Source organism: Rhea pennata, chromosome 15 (assembly GCF_028389875.1).
Source record: "Rhea pennata isolate bPtePen1 chromosome 15, bPtePen1.pri, whole genome shotgun sequence".
Taxonomy (NCBI): Eukaryota; Metazoa; Chordata; class Aves; order Rheiformes; family Rheidae; genus Rhea; species Rhea pennata.
In genome coordinates, this window is record NC_084677.1 from 2,758,486 (window position 1) to 2,780,340 (window position 21,855).

The window sequence follows — 21,855 nt, forward strand, 5'->3', positions numbered from 1 at the left end:
GTTGACGCTGCCGACGTCGGGTGCGCCGATGGCCACGTCCGCCAGCTCCGCCAGCCGGACGGAGAAGCTCATTTCGCCTCGGGTCTCTCGGCCGGGCGGGAGGCGGCGGCCGGTCGCGGGGATCGCGGGGGACACGGCCGCGGTGGCCCCCCGCCAAGGGCCGCTGCTCGGCCGCGGCCGCCCGGCGCGGCGCGGCGGGCCGAGCTCGCAGCGGCCGTTACCGGAGATGGCCGCGGGGGTTCCGCGCCGCGGGGCGGCGGGGGGGCGGCGGGTGTTAACCCCGCTCTTCGCCCGGAGCGCGGCGGGCGCAGCGCGGCCGCCGCCGAGGCCTCGGGCCTGCTCGGGGGCGGCGGCCTCGGGGCCGGGCCCGCCCCGCCTCGGCTCCGCCTCGCTCCGCCCCGCGGCAGGTGCCGGAGCCGCCGCCGCCGGGAGCCGGGAGCCGGTAGGGGCCTCTCGCGGCCGGGCCGGGGCCGGGGCCGGGGCCGGGGGGAGGCCGCGCCGCGCCGGCTCCTCGCGCGGGCCTGGGCCGGGGCCTGGGCCGGGGCCTGGGCCGGTGGCGGCGGCGGCGGCGGCGGCAGCTTGGGAGTAGCGGGAGGTTTGGGCGTAAAATACAGTGCAGCATCAGCGAGACCCTCATGAAAAAAAGGAAGAAAAAAAGAAAAAGAAAGAGGGAGGGAAAAAAGGGGGGGGTGAGGAAAGAAAAAAAAGAGAGAAAAAATGGGGGGAAAGAACAAAAAAAAAAAAAAAAAAAAAAAAGGGAGGAGAAGGGGAGGGAGGAAGCCCCGGGATCGCTGGGCAGGAGCTCGCTCTCTGCCGGCGAGGGGGGTCTCGGCGCGGCGGCCGAGGGGGCTCCGGGGCGGCCCGGGGCGGGGGGTGGCGCGGTGGGCTCGGGCGCTGGCGCAGGGGACGGAGGGACTCGCCGCTGAGGCGCGGAGAAAGCCAGCCGCCGTCCGTGAGCCCGCGGGGTCCGCAGCGGAGGAGGGAGCCAGGCCTAGGCGCGAGCGCGCCCGTCTCCCGTGAGCCCCGCTTGGGAAAGGCGCGCTTGGGCTGGAGCCGCCTGCTCGGGTCTCTTCGTCTGGCAGGAGGAAAAACGGTGCTGCCGATGCTGTCCGCCAACGCGGCGGCGGCGGCGCGGCCCTGCGTGGCGAGGAGAGCCGTCGCAGCGAGCGGATGGTGCCGCACGGCAGCAGATCCCCGCGAATAAATGCTAGCCGGAGGCCCGAGGGTCTTTAACCGCCCGAGCGCTGAGATCTTGGTCGTGCCTCCCGGGGCGACTGGAGAGGCAAAACCGCAGCAGCTTTTAGAGCAGCGTTGCATTGCTTTACGGGGAGACGAGGGCGTTGCGCCGGCTGCTGACGGGAGGGATTGGACTGGAGAACCTGGAAGTGCCTCCGAGCCTGGCCGGTGCGGCGGGGTGGCAACAGGCAAGGCTGGGACGGGCGCCGTCGCGCCGGCATCCTCAGGATCGCCCACAGCAGTCGCGCTCGTGGTTGAACTTCCGCGCGGTCCCCGCGTGCAGAGGCGTTTGCCTCTCAGCTCGTGCCGTGACAGACACTGGGGCTCGCAGCCCTTGCACGAGCTGCCACCGGCACTTCCACCTTGTTTTCTAGCAAAAGGCTTTAAGCTCTGCCTGCCCAAACGCCTCTCTCGGCTTGGCTTTCTGTGCCGTATTAAGAATAAGCTCTGACATTCCTGACCAGAGCTTTTGGGTCATCCTGCAGCTGGCGCCGAGAAGATAGGTGTCAAGTGTTGTTATTGCACCCGTAATTAAGAGCTCCCTGCTTTCCTTGAGATGGAAACTTGCACCAGGGAGAACTTGGGAGCGTCCCGTGGGTTGTCACCTTGCAGGCTGTGTCTAAAATATCAGGTGGCAGGCTAGATCGGCGGGGCGCGTGCGCGTTCGCGCGCTGAGGACCGAAAGCTCTTGCTCTAGCTGTGCCGGGACGGTCGGCAGCGAGGGAGCTCCTTTTCCTGAACCCAAGCCCTTCCCAAGAGGGCGGAAGGCGGTGCCGAGTTTTGGGGTGTTCCTCCAACGGGGCTCACGCAAGCCTGCCTGCGGTCCAGCTCCGCGCGTTTCTCTTCTGCTGGATGAGGCAGAAGGTGGCTGTGCTGGCGCCGTGTTAGGGCTTACTTTTGAAGCTCACTTCCTAATCATCCCTACCTCGCGTGCCGTGAAATTACTCAGCAGTGCGAAGCGCTGAGTAATAACTTTCAGGGGTTGTTGGGTTCTTGGCCCAAAGTGGGCCAAGACCTGCAGGTCTGTTCTCATTGCCTTGCGTTGCTCACTAACGTAAGCATAGCCAGAAAAGGACTGTAAGTAACTCTATTATGTAAAAGTTCATCTTTTCTCCTTTAAATTAGAATTTAGCAGGAGGAGATACATAGTCCTCTAATATCTGCTCTGATGCAGGGTATGTTTTTTGCTTATAGATACAAAGAAGTATGAAATTGGGTTTCTACAACCGTTTGTAGTGCTGTTACAAAGGCATACATTTCCTTTCTTATAATTCCTGTAATTGGGAGAGAACATCTTGGACTGTAAAGAAGCTAGCTTTTTACATAGCTTTTAAAAAGCTGATTTTATAGAGCCTATAGCAGGGCCATGCGCTCCTTCTGTTGGTATTGCTACGGGCGTGTGCGTGTGCTGTGTGTATGAAAGTACTGTGATAGTTTTTTCTATGCACAGGCCCACTAACTTCATCTTTGTGTCAAGCTGAGGAAAAGATTGATGGCTGCCAGGTGGGAGAAGGAGGAAATAGTATTTGAGTAATACAGAGATTAAAATGATACCGAGGACAGCAGGTGTGAACAGCCTACTTTCAAGCTTCTCAACAGGTATGCCAGCCTCTGAGCAAAACATCGAACTGTGTAGCGGTGAGAAGCTGCTCCCCTGCGCTGATCTGTGCACACGTGCTGCAAACACAGAAGACCGGAATAAAAAACTGCAGACCTAAGAAATGAGCCGGGGTTTTCTGTGCAAATCAAGTAATGTGCTTGTTATATATTGCTGTTAGTAAGGTGACTTTGTATGAGTAGTGCTTTCTTTATCTTTTATCTGCTAATCTTACAGATAAAGAAAACGGAATAATATGTAGGTCTCTGGCAGATTAAGAGAGCTTCAGATTGTAAAAGAAGGGACCTGTGCTTAGATGGTGATTTTACAGCCCTGAACCAGTGTTCATGTAGACGTTCCCACCTGGGGATGTCCCCAAACCTTCTTTGATATCCAGCCTCTTAATTCGGAAGGAAAATCTCCCCTACCTTGCCCTAACAGGCTAGCTACCTGTTAGTGTAGTGCTTTTGGAAGGAGTACTCTCACTTTAAGTTAACATGCATAATTGTTTTCTGTTGCATTTATTTTCCATCTCAAAATCATAAATCGTATCTTTCTGTAGCACAGGGCCATCCTGTGTTGTATCTAGATTTCATCTTTATTTACTTGTGGTTTTATGTGGTCATGACAGAAAAGAATTTTACTTTCAGTTTGAGCCCTGAGAGCCTATTTGCTTTAGTTTCTCGAGCTTTTGTCTGGGAGTTAGCATCAAGGCAGGGTCCCGCTGCTAGGAACGGGTTACGTCTCCAGGAGCTGCCTTGGCGGCAGAGAGAGGCTCTTCCACCACCTGGGAGTGGTAAGTTAGACTCTCTGAGCTTCCCCCGTAGTTTAATACTGGCCCTCTGAACAAAATAATCTATTCTAGAAGCAAATGGGCTTTGCAGATGTAAAAAGGAAAAATCACGGCAGTCCGGGATCCTGTAATGTGCGCGTCTCCCTACTGGGATCCCGAGAAAGTGAGCTGGAGCTGTCTTTACAAGTGTATTCTGAAGCACAATTATTTTATTTTATACAGCCCCCTTCCTTATTTAGTGAGGAGTAGCTGAATAATTGGATTAAAAATCAGCCATCATTGCTCAGAAATCCCTCGTGCTCCCTTCCAAAGCCCCCGAGCTGGCAGAGGAGGTATAATCTTTTAGTTTATGAGTGAATGAACGAGCTTACTCTCCTGGGGAGAATTATTATAAAAATTGATTTTGTTTTGGTCATGGAACAAAGATTGTCACGTTGGAAGTGAAACTTAACAGTAACTTGGCCTTCCAGGGGGCTAGAGGGGCCGTGCAGAGCCGGGCTGCGAAACGGGAGCACCGGGAAGAGCTGGCTTCTCGGGAGAGCTGACGTGCGTTGTAAGGAAACCTGCCCAAGCCGTGCTTCGCCTCGCGCCCATCCAGCACGGGTAAGGGGGAGCAGCTCCCCACCAGGCGCACGCAGCAGCCCTCGGGTGCACTGCAGTTCCCCTCCTGTAGTTTTTTTTGTCCAGCCTCTAAGTCCTTGTGTGGTTGGGATGGGGATGCTGGGGAGGCGCAAAAGCCAGCAAACATCAGAGTGTAAATGGAGAGCGGTTTGTGCCGGGGCACGTGTGCGCCGCCGAGCAGGCGTCGTGTTGCAAGGCTGGTGCCTGGAAGCGTGAGCAGCTTTGCCTAATTCAGCCGGGGCTAAATTTGCCTCTCTAGAGCAGAGAAGGGGGAGCGACTGCCTTTTATAGCAGTGCCATGTGTTTGCAGGGCTTTTAAAAATAAAGATGGGTTAATACGTTCTGGATTGACTTGGTAGCGTCTCCGAGACCCAGGACAGCTGCTTGTCACTCTTTCTCTTTTGTTTGTTGTTAGGGTTTTGGGTTTTTTTTTCCTCAGATTGCCGTGACTCAGCCCTTCCCTGCTGCTCTCCGAGTTTCCTGCTTTCTGCACAGGCTATTCTTGGGACAGTGCTTCCTCGCTGATAGGAACAAGGGAAGTGTTGTGTTGGTTTAGTTTTTTTTCTACTGGCCTATTGTAATGTCCCGCTTTCCTCTGAGCTTTTCCTTGTTCCCTAGTGCCTGGATCAGCCTAACCTGATGTTCTCCATCTAGGGCACAGTCTTACCCCTGTACCGAAGGGACCCTCCCGGGAATGATTCAGGCTGTGATCCTTGCGTAGCAGCAGCTTCTCTTGTGCAGCAGGACGATGGTGACACTTCTCAGAGCACCGAGGGTTGTTTTGTACATCAAAAAGAAGCTTTCTGGGGCCTTAATTAGTTATTCCCCCTCCCTGCCCGTGGATTGCAGAGGCTGCTGATGGGGGGGAAGCTCTGGGATTAGTATCTTTGAAATACTTTCTGATGCTCTAACGCAGCTTCTTGCTGCAGAGGGCTTCTGAATTTCTTCTGAAGTTTATTCCTCTGTAGCGTAGGCTGGGGAAAGCCGCCTACCAGTAGCTGGTGGTACTCCCCAGGCCGGGTTTGCTGGCTGCCAGGCCTGCTATGCTGATGGGGAGGTGAGTATGGTATCTAATATTTAACAGTCTTTGCTGAGTTTTAGCTCTATTGAGAGCAAAGCTGCTTCTGTCAAGACTTAGTTGAGAATATGTATGGAGGGTTAGCCTGAGATGTTGTAGATTTTGCTTTAAAATATGTTTGGCTTTTTTTTTTTTTTTTAATTAAAAGAGACGTTTTGCATTTTCTCTAAGTCTGTAGTTACCAAAAGCAATTGCTCAGACAGAGGACTCAAAATACAAGGACAACGTTCCTCCTTAGCCACCCCTCCGCATTTTTGGATCTGCTGGATTGTTGTTAAGCCAACGAAGATAAAAGCTTTTCTGTGTGAGAAAGCTCTGAGAACATCCACTGCCAGATTAAATTAGCCTTTCTGAGAATAAATTAGTTGTTGTGGTGTAGAAGGCCCCACTCGCTGCAGCTGTAAAATCCACTCGTGCTCGCACCCGTTGCAGATAACTTAAATGATAGCTGCGAAAGCTGCATTCAGGGCAGTGCTGCTAACTTGTGACCGGATTTTTGACTGGTTGCAGGTGAAAATCAAGCCATTATATTTTACTGAATTTCTCTCCCAATAAGTAGCAGACCAACCTTTTAAGATGATAGGATTTCCACGCTGCTGCTGACCCTTTTGGTTTGCGTTTTTCTCCGACGACTGGATGAACAGCCGATGCTGCTGTGCACGAGCTGCCTTTTGCGAGTTCAGTTTGTCTTCCGGGTAGCTTAGCGCTCTTCTTGTGCCATGCGATACGTAAGGAAGGGCTCACAGGAGGCCTCTGCTCAAGGCTCGGCTTGCTCTTCCTGCCTGCCTTCTTCAGCTCCTCCAACATCTTAGTATAGTCTTTGAGCAAGAGAGTAACACTGGGATTTGAAACCCTTTCCATCACCACTAAATAAATAAATAAATAAATAAGCTCTTCCCCTTGGCTTATAGTAGCTCTTATAGATGTCATCTGGAGCATGTTTGCCTTTCGGGAGTGGAGGTTCCCCCAAAGTTTTTTGCTTCAAGCTACAAGCACAGTTATTTTAGCCACACTCATTTTTTCCAACTGCCTCCTGAGTGCTGCAATTCAGGACACATTAGCTTGGTGGCGAGCTCAGTTTTGAGCTGGCTCCTAGGATATTCGGATGAGAGGAAAAAGTTTCCTGCTTGTTTAGTGTTGTAGATGTGGGACCTGTTCTGTTCATCAGGCTCAGGAGATGCTTTCAGTGCTGGATGCTCCAGAGTAGTTGGGAGATAAATGTAATTGAACGTAATTCATGTAACTGAAGTGTAATTCCATGTAATTGAATTTTTAGCAATATTGTCACCTCTCTGAGAGCAGTGACCCAGGTTTAGGACTCTTCTGCCCCAGAGACTCTTAGAAAACCCTCTGACCAGCAAAGCTTTTAATTTTAAAGTGAAGTAGTAAGGTATTGACTTGACAGAGAGGCAGATAAAAAGTTTAGAAAAACAATAGAGACTTGAGGAAGTGTGTTGCTCTGTGAGTATTAGAGATGCTTTAAATTCAGATGCTGTGTCTAGATTTTCAGCAACAGGTCTTCTGCTCTCTTTGTCTGCAGTTCTGGTGTGGCTCATGTACATGCGTGCCAAAACTAAGCTGGTGGCTGGAGCCGTGGCCTGGAGAGGTATAAGGACATCATCTGTCTTCCTTCGCCCTTGTTTTCAGAGAGCGTTTGGCGCTGTGTGCCCAATTGCAAACATTGCTGAACTTGGTTAGCCAGTCTGTGTTTTGGTTAGTGTATTTGTCTGATCCACTTAGGTCTAAGCGAACGAGGGTAACGAGGTGGGTGCGTGTGTCTTGGCCACCTCCCCGGCAGGACTGCCGTGCGTTGCCTTGAGTGAGCAGTAGTGGCAAACTAGGGCCATGAGGAAGCAGCTTTTGGCTTGATCCGAGGGACAGGTATGTAGCAAGGGGCTCCGTGCCGTTGTTCAACAGCTAGTGGCGAAGTTTTAGGGATGTGGTTATGAAGCAGTTGGCAGGAATGGGATGCTGCAAGCTGAAACCCAAATGACAGAATATTTAGGAATCAAAATGACCGTCCTGCACTGGAAAGTTAGAGCAGTCTAGCCAGGTCTGGCTCGATCAAGAGGGAGAAATGGGGCCAGGAGGAACTGTATGACTTGGGGGGGATCCCAGGGCTCCAGACGAGCCATCGCGATAACGCTGGAGATGACTGGACACATTCAGCAGCTTTTGATTAACCCAGGAGTTTCCCCATCTGTAAGCTGGGACACTGCAGTGTGCCTATGAGCGGCCCAGATGAACCAAGTTTGGGAGCAGAAAAGTGCATGGTACCCTCCTCCCATCAAACTGCCCGAGGGAGAGAAAACCCCCCCCGCTAGCAGGGCCCTGGGCCTCCCACCGAGGCTTTCTCCTTTGCAGAAACAGGAAACTGTGGTCGCACTGTGGGAGCGAGAAGCTGAACGTAGTGACGTGAGCGGTCTCAGCACAGCGAGTGCATGTGTGCCCAGGTCCTCCTTGTTAGTGGTAGGACTCAGAAGACATCTCAGATTTTACACGTGCACAGTCCTGCTTTAACGCCAGACCACGCGTCTGTGCAAAGAACGAGCCAGGGCCTTAAATAATATTGAGCGAACTCAAGCATTTCTCACTAGTCCTCAGGAAAACCAGCAAGGTGACACTGTACTTGTTAAATCTAAGTGTCAGCAGCATCTCTGGTGCCAAAGCAAGGTTATTTGTGGGGAGAGAAAATGCTAATGCTTTTGGAGACTGGAGCTGGCTCTATAGCAAGCTGGTACTGTGCCTCGGATAAGAAAACATCCGTCTTTTGTCATGCATTTTGTACATCTTTTGGAAGGAAAATGGGTCTGGAATCACCACCAATGTATTCACAATTATTTCAATGTGTTGCAAAATCTGCAAGGGAATTCTGAATAGGCTCTTGGGCTCTGATTAATTCTGAAGCTGAACTGCCGCTACATCTCCCCTAAAGTGCTGATTCTGTATGCTTCTGATTTCCTCCTCTCCTGGAGCTTGGTGTGTTGTTTAATGGAAGTCACACATCTAATCAATTTGATTCAAAAAGTGATGTAGCCATATTATTTGACTTTCTCTCTGTCTCAAAAAAAAAAAATCCTGCAGAATGAGGTAACAGCGTAAGAATGGGGTGGGTAAGGGAATAAAATATTTAAAATCTCATTTGGAGAAGGCAATTTATAAAATCATGAACTGCGCTGGGTGAAATAGTGAGTAATAATTCTGCATTCATTTTCTCGGTGTGAGAATTAGGAGGCGCCCGGTGAAAAGGGCAGGCAGCAGGCTGTAACCACAGGAGACGTTTTCATACCTGTACCCCAAAAGCAGCCCTCGCCCCTGCCGTGTGTGGCAGAGTGCGGGCTGATGGTGGGCTCTACAGAGGTTAGGGTGGTCCACGGAGAAACTCCAGGCTGTCTGAGCTCGAAAACACTAGTTTTGAGGGTTGGAGAGCCTGATGGAGGAGTCATTTTGTCTTTGTTTTCTTCCTACGCTCGTCCTTAAGCATCTGTTATAGGTTGCTATCATAGATGAGCTACAGAACTGTGGCTGCCTTAAATGTAAGGGACCTGCTGGGCAGCTGTCCAGCCTCCTCTTGGACTTTTACTTGCTGTTAAATTTGTGAGCTGAGGTTTTTGTTTGTGTGTTTAAACAAGTAATTATTCTCGTTGCATAGGTAGCATTTGGCATTAGGTTAAAACGCTGTAATACTGGAGTAGGTCTCGGCTGTGTTTGCTCTGGATTACGGCAGGGTAGGTTATGGAAGCGTGCTAGAAAGCGAACGTTCGAAAGGATGATGTAATGCAGCGCTCATCCGCTCAGGGTAAAAATTAGGTAGATGTACTGGGCTTGCAGGATGTACTGAAATCCCCAGGCACTTTCCCGGGAATGTTATCAGGCATTAGATGGGGCCGTTTGTGAGCATCAGGGAGAGCCTCGCGGCACAGCTCTGCCGGTTCCCCGGAGATCTGGTCTGCAGCACCCTCCTGCTCTGACCTGAGCCTTTCTGGAGCAGATCGCTAAGGTGCAGAGGAACTCAGGGTCGTCCCCAGCGTTGCTTTCGGATCGTATCGTTGCATCCACGAGAACGCTCGGCGTGTTGTAGGCTGTCTTTTGTTATGGGGCTGGGTCACCGGCTGATAATGTCTGAAGAGAAGGTGCCCCGGAGCGCGAGGGTGTTTTTTGTTTGCCAGAGGCCGCTTGCAGCCTGAAAGGCAGTCTAGCTGCAGCATGCTCTGGGCCTGCCCAGAAAGCTGCTGTTGGAGGGATAAATACAGTTGCTCGGGTGGTCAAGAGTGCTCTGTGCGTGCCCAAGCCTCCCATGGAGGCCCTAAATGTGTAAAGGCCGGAGTTTGGTCCCCAGGAGGGGCTGCTGAAGCCTGGGCTAACGGCTTCTCGCTTGCCGCTAGCTCACAGACTCCCCTGCAGCCCCTCTCGGCGCTGGGCGCCGGCAGCGCTGGGCGCTCTGCGGAGCCGGGGATGCTTGCTGCAGCCGCGTGCGCTGCAGCTCGGAAACCCGCAGCGCAGAGCGAAGAGCTCACCGAGTGCCTTCTGTTCGTTTCGGCTAGTCTTGCTTTAAAGGTTCACGTTAACCGGGTCCTGGCAATGCCGTTTTTGCAACCCCGGTGTCGAGAGCCAGCGAGCGCTGGGTCAGCCCATCCGGAGGCGAAGAGCCCTGGAGAGAATCCCAGAGGCGGCAGCAGGTCCTTCCAGGCGCTCCTCCCCGCCCGTAACCCTTTGTGGGTGTTGCAGATAAACCATCCCTGTCTTAAACAGGGGGATTTTTGGTCGGATTTTCCTGACGTCCACACAGAGGAGCTGCAAGAAGCAGTAATCTGAATTTCTGGCTGAGGACAGCTGAGCCTGGGCTGCATCGCAGAGATTATCTGGTTGTGCTTTGGATTTACTTCTCTGGGAAATCCTGCTTTGGAGGCACCACCTGGCTTTCAGCAAGGATCCTGCTCTTACTCAATTTGCCTGCTGGGTTACCCTGGCACATGGAGGTCCAATGGTTTGTCCAAGGTCCCAAGGTAGGATAACTGGAATGGGGGCTGCTACTCCAGGGATTTGCCCGCATTAGAGCAGCTATCTGCTCTATTCGGGCATCTGACGTAGCTACATTGCTAACGTGAACGACGGTCTCCTCCTGGGCACACAGTGCTTTGTTTTCAAGTACTGCCTCCGACCAGCTTTGCCAGCAGAGCTCTGCATCCCCGCGCTGAAGGAAGAGGCCTGACCCTCCTGGATGGAGCAGTTTTCTGCGTCTAAAATCTGACTGCGGAAGTGTGGGAGAAAATTACTGTTCTGCAAGCAGCTTGGCTGCTTCTGCACGGTGGGTTTTCGCTCCTAGGCGGTGATATTGTGAGCACATGGCTTGTGCTTGGGGAAATGCAGCTGAGTCACTCCGGAGAAGAACGGACCTTTCTGTTAGCCCTTCACCTGGGTTTCGGTATGTGCCGGTGTGTGTGTGCTGGAGGCGGGCGCGTTCGTGCTGTTTTGCCCGGGACCTGGGCTGATGAATTTATGAGGTGCTGCTAGGGTTAAGGAGTGGGTACGTGCTACTTGGTCAAGCACTGTCAGTGCTTCTCCTCCCTAAGGAGGCTGCAGCTCTGTCCTGTGCTTATTCCTTCCCTCCTGGCTCTGGGGAGGCAGTACACAGACTGGAGACAGCAGATGCAGCTGGGAAGAGGGATGGAGTTTGATTCACACGGAAAACACCTTTTCTTCTGCATAACAAACAGGCAGAAGTAACCAGTGGTGCTGTTTTTACAGCAGGGCTTTTTGCTATATTTCCTTTCGAGTTAAGAGGTGTTTGCTGTGGCCTGTGTTTGGCACTTTCAGGAGCCGTGGGAGCTGAGCCACATCCCCGCAAGCTGATCCGTGCGGGAGGCGAGCGGGCATGCGCGTGGAGAGGGCAGCGGTCGGGGCTTGCTCTGAGGCTCAGGTATGACACACAGAACAGCAGGGCCGGGCTGGAGATGCTGCTTGGAAATGCTCCCGTGATGGAGGGTAACCGTGACTGCCACGGTCAGGACGTGGCTCCATCCACCTCTAATCCAACAGTGCTCAGTTCAGAGAATCTCCTTACTGTTCTTAAAGGCCTTTCAAGGGGTAACATACTTTCTGTCAAATGACATTTTGTTAGCATCTCATCTGCCCTTTTTTGCACATACCTAGCATGTTCTTATTCTCAATATTCTCTCCTTTAAATCTTCAAACAGCACAAGCAGCAGGTAAATACTCTCCCCCCCCCCTCCCCGGTCCAAGTGTTTTCTTGGCAGACAGTGTGAGATGCCTGTCAGACTAGGCTGAGCAAAGGCAGCGGTCTGTCTGAAGGTGGCTAGGACCGTGTCTCAGGCTGAGCCGAATCCCAACTTTGTCTGTCTTTATCAATATTTGATTTCTGCAAGACCTTTACAGAAGCCTGGAAGCTGAAATTTGTGTCCGGGTTTGATGTGCAAAGAAACTGAAAGTAGTTCCATGCTTTTCTTTTGTTTATTCATTTTAATCTTAGTGTGCTTTTTCCTCTTTCAAAAATATCATGAGTTAATTTTTTGGAGGTAAGATCTCCAAACGTGTATGGGGAGCTTTGGAAGGGCCAACGTTACCAAGCTGGGTTGAGGATCCTCTCTCAGGGCTAGAGCCACTGCCCGGGTAGGCCGTACAAAGCCCAAGCACCGTGGCTCTCCCGTTGTCAAACACAGCAGGAGCAAGGACAGCGCAGACTGTCTCTCTGCTCGTTGGCGTGGTCCTCAGAAGCGCATCGAAGCTGCGCTGTGAGACTGGCTCCGAGCTGCTCACCGCCAGGGTTTCACGGGAGTTAGACTTGCCAGTGATCCGATCCCTCCTTTGGTTTATCTATCTCATCCGTGGTGGCTTCGTATGGGAGAAGGCGGCTCGAAGCACCCGTAGCTACCGCCCGGCCAGAGCGCACGGTTAACAGACCCAGGTCTAGTCTCCAAGCAGTGCAGCCTAACGGGCAGCAATTCAAACTGGGGCTGAAGCTGCCCTTTTTGTGGCATAATATTTTCAATGGGCTGAGCTGGTGGGTGTGCTTGTGGGGCACGTTGTGAGAGGTTCAGCTAGGAGCCGTGCTGGTGGCACAACGTTACCTGCTGCCTGGTCCCGCTGCGTGCCGCGCTTTAATTGATTTTGGCAGATGCTGCCTGCCGTACCTGCTGCGGGAGCAGACCTTGCCTCTTGCCCTGTTGGAAACCCAAACTCTCTGCACTGAGCCTGCAGAAGGGCAAATATAGCCAGTGGGGGAAATGTGGTGTGTATGAGAGAAGATCGTTTCGGGGAGCTGGGGACAAACCTGGACCCTAACACATCCTTCCACTTCCCTCATCGCTTCTGGGAGCAGCTGGCAGATGTGTCAGCTTAGGATGTGTCACACTGCAGGGAAGCTTGGAGTATCGATCACCAGTTAAGAGGAAATCTGGAGCCTTTCTTGATGAAGGAAGCACGTTGGAAAACCTTGTGTTCAAGCACGCAGGGCTGTGCGCGTTGTCCTACCTGCTCTGTGGCTGTGCTCACTGCTGTAGAGAAGCTTTTGACAGAGCTCTCGGGCTGGGAGTTAAATGATATCCAGAGAGACCTGTTGATATAGGCTGGTTCTTCTCCTTGCCCAGAAGCTGCCTGAAACAGCACTCTGGGCTTTAGGTAGAGGAGAGCCAGCCAATGGATCACCCATTAAGGCCACAAGCGCCCAGGACAGTCGAGGAGGACCAGGAGTGTCCCCGTTCGGTAGTGCTGCAGCGCAGATGAAGCTGGCTGGAGCAGTGGGGCCAGGCACAACTTGCCGTCCTGTCCATGCTGCAGCAACGCGCGGCAGAGAACTTGCCGGCCCAGGCTCTCCTTCTCGGGGAGACGTATGCCGTGGCCACGCGGTTGAGCACCGCGTCAGGTCCATCCTCCTACTCCTTTTGAGTCTTATGATCACGAGATGGCTCCTTGCTCCCAAAGGCCCTGCACTAGATGTTTGCAGTTCCATCTGGGCTTGAACTTAAGTCCTGGTGAACTTCGCCTGAATTGTGTGTGATGCTGGTTTCTCCCTCGGCGTGCAGTTCTTCTGTGGGAGTGGTTATTCCAGTAAGCCCCAGTGCGGATGGCGTTTCAGCAGGATGAAGGGGCCGTCCTTGGGAACATTTCTTCCTCTGTGAAAACTGCCTGGCTTGTCTAAGCTGCTTTTCCATGCTAGAAGTGCATTGGTGTTGCAGCTTTAAGGAACCAACGTGGTTAAAGCAGGACAGCGTCCCGGACTGGTGCTCCGCACCCCAGCGAGAGCATCAGGGTTGCAGGTGACTTAAACCTTACCCTGTTTTCTAGAGGCAGTTGTACTCCGAAGACAGCGCAGTAGCAGGACAGGTTGGGAAGCGCGCGATCCTTCGCGGACGTGGCCGAGCCAGCCCAAGGGCCCTGCGCAGGGCCGTTACGCCGGCCGAACGGCTTGTCTTGCGGGTGAGGGTGACCGTGGTGCAAAGCGCAGCCCTGCCAGGGCCTTCCTGCGTGCGACGGGCGCGCCAGCCCTCGCACGCCGTGACGTCTCTGCCACAGCTGTGGCTGGGCGCTGGAGTCCGGCTCTCTGCGCTGCTGCCGTGGGCAGAGTAAGTTTTGTTCCCCTTTGGCAGGTCAGCTTGGCCTGCAGACCAGAGGGTGCAAAATATGTCAGATTTGCCAAAAGCAATTTTGCCCAAAAAGAAATGCCGAGCAACAAGACTCGCTATTTACGTATGGATCCAGGGGATCACGTTTTGATGCGAATACTACTGTGGATTTGATGGGCTGCTTAGTGGCTGGAGCTTCCGAGTGCCCAGATGCTGTCAACGTGCATCACCCGCGAGGGCCCTGCAAGGCGGCGGAGGTGGGGGGCACGCTGCAGGCTCCCCGCTGTCCTGCCCGGCGTAGGTGCTGCTCACAAAAACACCGCGTCTTTGCAGGGGTCTTGTGGACTCGCTCCAGAGAGCGAGAGCGGCCGTCTGCGCCGCTGCGGGCACGCCGGCGGGGGGGATCCATGCGCTTCGCTGTGCCCACGTTGCTTTGCAGTGGGAGCATCGCAGGGGCTCGGCGCGATGGTCTGGGCGAGCTCCCGCCCGGCGGCAGCTGAGCCGCGGAAGGGGCTCCTTGTGCCCTGGAGCTCCCCGTGCAGTTCCCTAGCGGAAATAGGCTGAAGCTAGTTTTGTGCTTCTCGTGTAAAGATGAAAGAAAGCACAGGAGAAACAGCTTCTGAGAGGCTTAAAAGTATCATCAGGCTTGCTTTCCCTCCGGAGAAGGGCACAGGGCCAGCATCTTGCTCTTTAGGGATCTCTCTCTTAATAAGTAAACAGGATATTGCATTAGGAGTGACTGAGTCTGCTAAGACCCAGCAGAACAGCTCTGCAGACCACGAGTGTCCGTCCTTCGGCCCGGTGTGTGCTGGGCTCCGCTGTCTCCTGCCCCGTCGCCCCCGTGGCCGCCTCTAGCTGCTGGTCGAGGTGGCGCAGGCGCTTCCTGCAGCGTGCTCGAGCCCAGCTGGGGGGGGACGAGTCCTTCCGTCCAGCGGCTCCGTCCGTCACTGAAGAGCTTCGCGCCAGCCTGGCTCATCCTTTCGGCCACGAGCCTGGTCCCCCAGGGCTCAGCGGCGTTGGAGCGACCGTCTCGGCTCTGCGACGGCCTGGGGTGGCTCTGCTGCAGGTCCCTCCCGCTCGGGGCTAGGAGAGGTGTCTGGAAACGTGCTGCCCTGTCCCGGGCCAAGGAAGGTGCCCTGGGCGCACGCTGCTCGCGGCGCTGCCTCCTTGCAGCTCCCCCGTTCGAGGCGGGAGTCTGACGGTTATCTCCGCAAGCTGAGGAACAGGAGAAAGCTGCTCTTGGGAGGAAAGCTGCGGCCTGCGCTGCTGCGGCGTGCGAGCGGCTAGTGGGGCAGGCGGGCAGTGTCGGCTCTTGGGTTGCCGCCTGGGTTTTCTTGCTAGCGGCTTAGATTCCTGGGGGAGAAAGGCCTGGATGTATTGAAAGACGTTACGTGATCAGAGAGCAGCGTCCGAGCGGTAACGGGAGATGTGCTAAAGCGGTGGGCTCAGCTGGCTCGCGAGGCGAAGACGCGCTCTCTGGCGGGTCGCTGCCTCTGGGCGAGGACTCGGGCAAGCTCGGGCTCCTCCGGGCAACGCCGGCAACCGCGGAGGTGAGCCGGTCCAAGGCCTTGCGGTTCCTGTGTGTGCAGGCTGCGTTGGTTGGCTGCTGTCAGAAGAAGTCCTCTTTTTTTTCTTTACACCCCGGTGAAGCTAAAAAGAGCACAGCTCAGGCTGTAGCTTTGTAGGTCACTGAAGGAGAAGGCTGGCTCTGCAGTGCCTGGCACTAGGAGCACCGGGGGGGTTTTCCTCACCCTGGAAGTGCTCATGCAGCCACAGCGCTGCTGTAAACATTACAGGGAGCATCCCGCTTTTTTTCCTAGGCTTTTAAGGAAAGCTGCCACAGTGCTACAGTTTGAAGCTGGGTGTCTGGAACATATTGCTTATGACCTCTGAGAAGAAACACTGGTCATTAAATACACATGTCCTGGCGAGACCGTATGGCCGTTTGGGCTTTGCTCAGTTCCTCGAGCTGTCAGCAAGCTTCTCCGTGATGGCCACCTCGTAATCATGCTCTTCAATATGCTCGTGACCTGATCAGATTTTCTGCCACCTTGCAGGAAGCTGCTCAGAGAGGCAGAAAGGGCAGGCTAGAAAAGCAGGTTAGGGTTAGAGCTCAGGGAGGAAGGGATCTTGTTGTCTGTGCTTGCTGGAGCCTTGTCTTCGCCTGCCCAAGCAGCTGCACGTGGAGGTGGTTGGGCTCCCCGGGCACCTCTCTGCCGCCACACATCGTGCTTTGGCCTCCCTGGCTCGCTCGCCCGGCCTGGGGGTGGTGCGGCAGCAATGCCCGCTCTGGCCGTCTCCTGGGGTCCGGGGCCGCCCTGGCCCTGCCCCGGCGCGCCTTGCGCAAAGGCCTTTTGCCGCTGTGGGCGCAGCCGGGGTGCATCTTTCCTGCTCGGTCGGGGCCGCTGAAAAGGCGCTGTGCAGGCAGCACTGTCCTCCGCAGGCGTACCGACCCGGCCGCGGCGAGGTGGGGACAAGAGCAGGCACGGCCGGCCCTTCAGCGCTGCAGCGGGGGGGGGGGGGGGGGGTTAAGCGCCCCCCCCCCCCCCCCAATCAGCCCTGGGCATGCGACCTCGGTCCTGCCGATGACTGGTGGTCGTGCATCGGCCATTGGGTGCAGCACCCGAGGACCGGGTCCCAACCAGAGCCCCTGGCCCCTTGCGCGCTCCCAGGGGCGGATGGGTTTGGCTTGGTGGACAAGACTGCTCTGCAGCAGTGGTGCCGCTTCACTCGCTTGCTGTCTCCTTTCCAGCAGCTTCGGTGGGATAAGACGGCTTCTGACCCACGTGGCTTAGAAGAATTGTTGCTTTCTTAGCAGTAGTGAAACCTCTGAGCTCATTGCCACAAGGAAGAGAAAGGTAAATTTTCTGATGCTTAAAGCTGGAAGTACGAGCTGGAAAGCTCATCGTAACTCAATGAGTATATTTAGAGGAGATACTCTGACTTTGCTCCTTCCCCACAAAGTTTCTACTTGAGGTTCAGTGGAAAGATGTCCTGCCTTCCCTTCCAGGGCAGGTTTGCGTATGATTTACTGGTTGCTGTTGGAGGAGCCTGTACTTAGCTTGGGCACCTCGTTCCTATTTTTGGTCCTGTAATGCTGCAGCTGAGGCCATTCGTGGAGCAGCTTCCATCCTCATAACACCCCCACACCTGGGAACTGCACTGGTGACCTGCTGCTGCCCCACGTCTTGGCCGTGGCCTGACCCCCTCCTCTCCTCCCGCCCCAACCGCGGGCACTGATGTGCCGGCAGCGCACCTGCACCGCCTGGCTGCTGCCCGGGCCGAGGCCTGCCTGGCCATGCCCTCGTTCCTGCCCGGGGCTGGGGCCGCAGCGGTGGGCCACCTCCGTCACCTGCCGCCTCCCTCCAGCCGGCAGCTCTGCGCAGGTGCCGCGGCGCGGTCGGGTCGGCGGCCGACGTCTTTCCAAGGGCTTCTCTCCTTGCAGGACGGCCCTGAGCAATGTCGAACGACCCTCCGCCACCCTACCCCGGGGGCCCCTCGGCACCGCTCATCGAAGAGAAGCATGGCCCGCCTCCCACGACAGGTACCGGGGCGGCGGCGGCCCTCTGCCCCGGCGCTGCTGAGCGGCCGGGAGCGCGCGGTTCCCTGGGGAATGCCCTGGCCACGGCCTCTCCTTGCAGCACTGCCCGGCCGCGGCTGCCGTGACGCCTGGCTCCGGTGTCGTTCCCCCCCCCCCCCCCTCCCGATAACGCTGCAGGGAGGCCAGAGGCTGAGATGAGAGAAGAGGAGGCGCCCCTGAAGCGAAGCCTGGCTCTGCTCTCTGCTGGGGGGGGGGGGGTAACCTGAGGCCAATCTGGGGCTCTTGTGACCCCGAGGCCGCGACTCTGGGTGCTGTGCCCGGCCCCCACGCGTGTCCCGGAGACGCTGTCTGCTGGGCACAGGGGCAGCGCGCTCCTCTCCCGCCCCCCCCCCCCCCCCCAAACCGCATGCTCTGCGTCCCCCCTCCCTGCGGGGCTCAGCCCTGCTCCTGCCCAGTTCTCTGACCGCTCAGCTTAGCCGCCGTCTCCCTGCGAGCGCCTGCCGCCTCCCGCCCTGGCTGCTGACTCGGCCTTTCCTTGCAGACGGCGTCTCCCCTGCTGCGGGCCAGCCCCAGGCAGCCCCCGTCCCCCCGCCTGAGTTTGGGCCCCCTCCCTACGAGCCGCCCTCGCAGCCGGGCTTCGTGCCCCCCCACATGCCCACAGACGGCTCCGGGCCCTACGTGCCGCCCGGTGAGTACGGCCAGGGGCCGCGTGCGGGAGGGCGAAGCGGTGGGGGGACGAGGACTGGGGAGGGGGCTGGGGCTGCTGTTCAAGGCTTGCAGCCAGGCTCCTCGGGGAGGGGGGGGCGGGCGGGACCATGTGGCCCCCCCAAAGCCTTTAACCAAGGCCGTGGTGTGGCAGCGCAGCATGGACCCTCCCCGGGGAGGAGCCGGCCTCGCCTGCCCCGCACAGCGGTCGTCACCTGTGCCCATCTTTTGTTCACAGCTGGTTATTACCCCCCGCCGGGGCCTTACCCCCCCATGGGCTACCACCCTGCCCCAGGCCACTACCCTTCTCCTGGCGGCCACACAGCAACCGTGCTTGTCCCGTCGGGGACTACCACCACGGTGACCGTGCTGCAGGGGGAGATATTCCAGGGCGCCCCAGTGCAGACGGTGTGTCCCCACTGCCAGCAAGCCATCACCACCAAGATCACCTACGAAATCGGGTTCATGAGCTTCCTTCTCGGCTTCCTCTGCTGCTTCGTCGGGTAGGTGCTGCGGGCAGAGCGCTGGGGCCCTCCCCGTGCGCCGGCTGGCTGACGACAGCCGCGTGCGGCAGGTCTCGCTCTGCGCCGGGGCCCGGTGGCCCCACGCAGGATTGGCCAAACCATTTGGCATGGTGGGGGACCCGCTCCCTAGCCCACGTCACTCGTGAGGGCCAGCGGGGCTGCCACATGCCCTGAGCCGTTACTGGGGCAGCGTGCGACTTCCTCGGCCAACAGCGCTTGGACCCCTAGTCTCCTGGAGGGGAAAGAGATTGGTGGCACCTTGAAGGCTTTCAGCTGGACTTTCCCCCTCCCTCAAACTGGTTTGGGATTACTGGAGTGAGTCCAGCAAGGGGCTACTAAAATGATTAAGGGACTAGAGCAGCTCTCCTACGAGAAGGGCTGTGAGAGCTGGGCCTGGTCAGCCTGGAGAAGGGAAGCCCAAGGGGTGGGTCTTACCAACGTCTGTATCTGACAGGCGAGTGCAAAGAGGATGGGGCAGAGGCTTCTTGGAAGACTCCAGTGACAGGAAAAGCGGCAACGGGCACGAACTGAACCACAGGACGTTCTGCCTGAATACAAGGAAAAACTTTTTGACTGGATGGGTGACTGAGCACTGGAGCATGTTGCCCAGAGAGGTCTCCATCCTTGAAGATACTAAAAAATGGTCTGGCCAGAGTCCTAGGCAGCTTGCTCTGGGTGACCCCTGCTTGAGCAAGGTTGGGGATATGTGTGTATGGGGCGAGGAGGCTGGACTAGATGCTGGCTAAACGTTCCTTCCAACCTCAGCCAGCCTATAGTTGCTTACTACTAAAGGGCCAGCTGCTTCGTGCTGCCTTGCACAGCGGTGCAGGCCAGGGTTGGCCTCCCAGCAGCAGCTACTTGCCTCTCTTGCCCCGAACCCCTCTGGCTCAGGAGCTAACCCCAAGCGTGGGTCTCCCCTGCTTTCCCTCAGGTGCCCAGAGAGGCCGTGCGCCACGGGCTGGCGCTGGGTGCCTGGGCTCACAGCTCTGCATCTCCCTCTGCTCCAGGTGTGATCTCTGCTGCTGCCTGATTCCTTGCCTGTTTGATGACTTCAAGGACGTGACACACACGTGTCCCAACTGCAAGGCCTATATCTACACGTACAAGCGCATGTGCTAACAGCACCCCAGGAGCCTGAGCCACCGGAATGATACCAGCTCCTCTCCTGCTGCCATCCTAGTCTATGCGTGCGCAACACTCCTTCGCTTAAACCGCTGGTGGTGCGTATGTGTGTGCCCCCCGCCCCGATTCCCTATCGCTCAGCGCTGTGACCACCTACCCTGGGCTCCGGTCGTTGCTGTGAACGATTCGAGTGGGGACACTGGTCCGGGTGCACAGCGGCCGCGGGCTGAGCTCCCGCTGCCCTGCAGCGCAGAAGCAAGGCCCCACGCCTGTGCCCACTCCAGGGCAGCAGTGAGGCCCCGCTCGCCTGGCGCACGCTGGCAGAGGCTGCTGATGCTCCCCTGCACCCCCCCCCAATCCAACCACTTCTCCACATACCTGCAGTGGGTTGTCAGACTGTGAGGATGAGGAGGCAGCTGCTCAGGCATGGAACCACTGCAGGCAGGCCTGCTGCGCCCAGGCAGGTGCCCAGCCCCGAGTCACCTGCTGCTCAGCGCCAGGAAAGGGGGAGGCCAGAGCTGGCCATGGGGTGCGTTAGGACACTGACACCATCACCTCAGCTGTGCCCCAATTTGGAGGGGGCCTGGTGGAGGTGCAGTAGGACATACCTCCTCCAGGGAGGCAGAAGGCTTAGGGCCATGCACACCAGGCTCCAGCGTGGGTCCCCTGCTGCTGGCTCACGGCAGGCTCTGGCCAGGTCAGTGCAGAGCTGCTTCCCAAAGAGAGGCACAGAGCCACCTTCAAGGGGCAGGGTGCAACCACAGCGCTGCACCGTTAATCTGTTTTAATCCAGCATAGCGATCCTGCCAGCGCAGCCACCAGCCTCACACCTGGTGGCCACTGCTGCTCAAGCCACATGCGCCTCCTCCCAGCCTCTGCAGCTGCTGTGGCTGTTTGGAGGAGTGAAACCCCCAGCTGTTCCTCATCCACCCTACAAACCATTAGCAAAAAATGAATCCAGTATGTTGCCACATACACACAGCACCATAGAATAGAGGAGTTTGTTACCAGACTGCAGCTGGCTCATACTCTAAACCAGCTCTGGGGCAGATCTCTGCCCACCCACCCCAGAGCCCTCTCCCTCCCTCCCCCCAAGCCCAGCAGGGGCTGTGGGCACACACCCAGCAGCACCCATCCTGCAGTTACCATGGATGCACCTGATGGAGGCCCTTGTTGCATGTGAGTGTAGGGGGTTACTTTTAATTGCACCTCACACCAGGCAAAAGGAGCAGGGCAAGCACGCAGTGAAACATGCTGCCAGCAGCACAGTGCTGGATGAGGGCAGGAGGGCCCAGGAGCCATTTTTCATCATCTGTGCAGCAGCTCCTCCTCTGCCTTCCTCCAGCACCCTGCTCCTGCAGCCAGGGCAGCTGGAGCAAGCAGGCCCCCTCCCAGCAAAGCAGAGTTGGGGAAGAAGCTCTGCATAAGCAGGTTTGCAAATGGTCTGGCCTGCACAGGCAGCTGCTGTTTGCTTGGAAATAAAACTGTGGCACTCATCCCACTGTATGTAAATAAATAACAGACCCTGAGCTCAGTGTACATCTTTTCTTCTCACCCTACTCCAGGCTCATTGTAGAGCTGAGAATAAAGAATGATTGTATGGGCAAGGGCACGGGGTGCCAAGCACTGGAGGAAGTACAGGAGCTTCCCAAGGCCTCAGTGTGGAGGCAGAGGTAGGCAGTAGGCACTTTGCCTGCTTTGCCTCAGGTAACCCCTCACCCTGCCCCAAGCACTCTGCCAAAAAAGGAAAAAAAAAAATACCCCCAGGAGGCTGGGCTGGAGGGAGGCAGAAGGGGGCATGCGTTACCAGGGCCCAGCACCGCAAGGGGGCGGCTGCAAGGGCAGAGGCACACGCAGTGACACTGCCTGGCTTAACCAGACCCTGCAAGAGGAGGCAGCAGGCGCTTACTGCGGCTTTCACACCCCACAGGAGCTTGGGGGGAGGAGGGGGGGAAAACCACTTAAAAAAAAATAAATAAAACAAAACACTGGGGGAAGCAGCAGAGAAGGTGAAAGCTAAGGACAGGAGTGGCTCTGTGGAAGCAGCATGGGTCAG

At 56.4% G+C, this 21,855-nt stretch overlaps 1 protein-coding gene across 12 annotated transcripts; it reads left to right on the forward strand.

Moving 5' to 3' along the window:
- On the forward strand, positions 1-21,328 carry CDIP1 (cell death inducing p53 target 1). Of its 12 annotated transcripts, none has more exons than XM_062588324.1 (7): positions 2,695-2,835; positions 4,097-4,229; positions 16,660-16,765; positions 17,353-17,451; positions 17,990-18,136; positions 18,392-18,656; positions 19,685-21,328. In XM_062588324.1, exons 4-7 carry the CDS (start codon positions 17,367-17,369, stop codon positions 19,794-19,796), a joined length of 609 nt encoding a protein of 202 aa, XP_062444308.1. In that variant the 5' UTR covers positions 2,695-2,835; positions 4,097-4,229; positions 16,660-16,765; positions 17,353-17,366; the 3' UTR covers positions 19,797-21,328. The 12 variants fall into 12 exon arrangements, with proteins under 12 accessions (XP_062444314.1, XP_062444310.1, XP_062444312.1 ...); XM_062588322.1 differs by lacking the exon at positions 2,695-2,835 and adding an exon at positions 3,537-3,629; XM_062588325.1 differs by lacking the exon at positions 2,695-2,835 and adding an exon at positions 3,537-3,629 and having other exon boundaries at positions 16,663-16,765.
- Positions 21,329-21,855: the final 527 nt, after the last annotated feature.

Bases quoted from the DNA above. Each gene is read 5' to 3' on its own strand.
- CDIP1 (XM_062588330.1), top strand. From the start codon at position 17,367: ATGTCGAACGACCCTCCGCCACCCTACCCCGGGGGCCCCTCGGCACCG. The intron at 17,452-17,989 runs GTACCGGGGCGG...CTTTCCTTGCAG, and splicing joins TGGCCCGCCTCCCACGACAG to ACGGCGTCTCCCCTGCTGCG. The intron at 18,137-18,391 runs GTGAGTACGGCC...TTTTGTTCACAG, and splicing joins CGGGCCCTACGTGCCGCCCG to CTGGTTATTACCCCCCGCCG.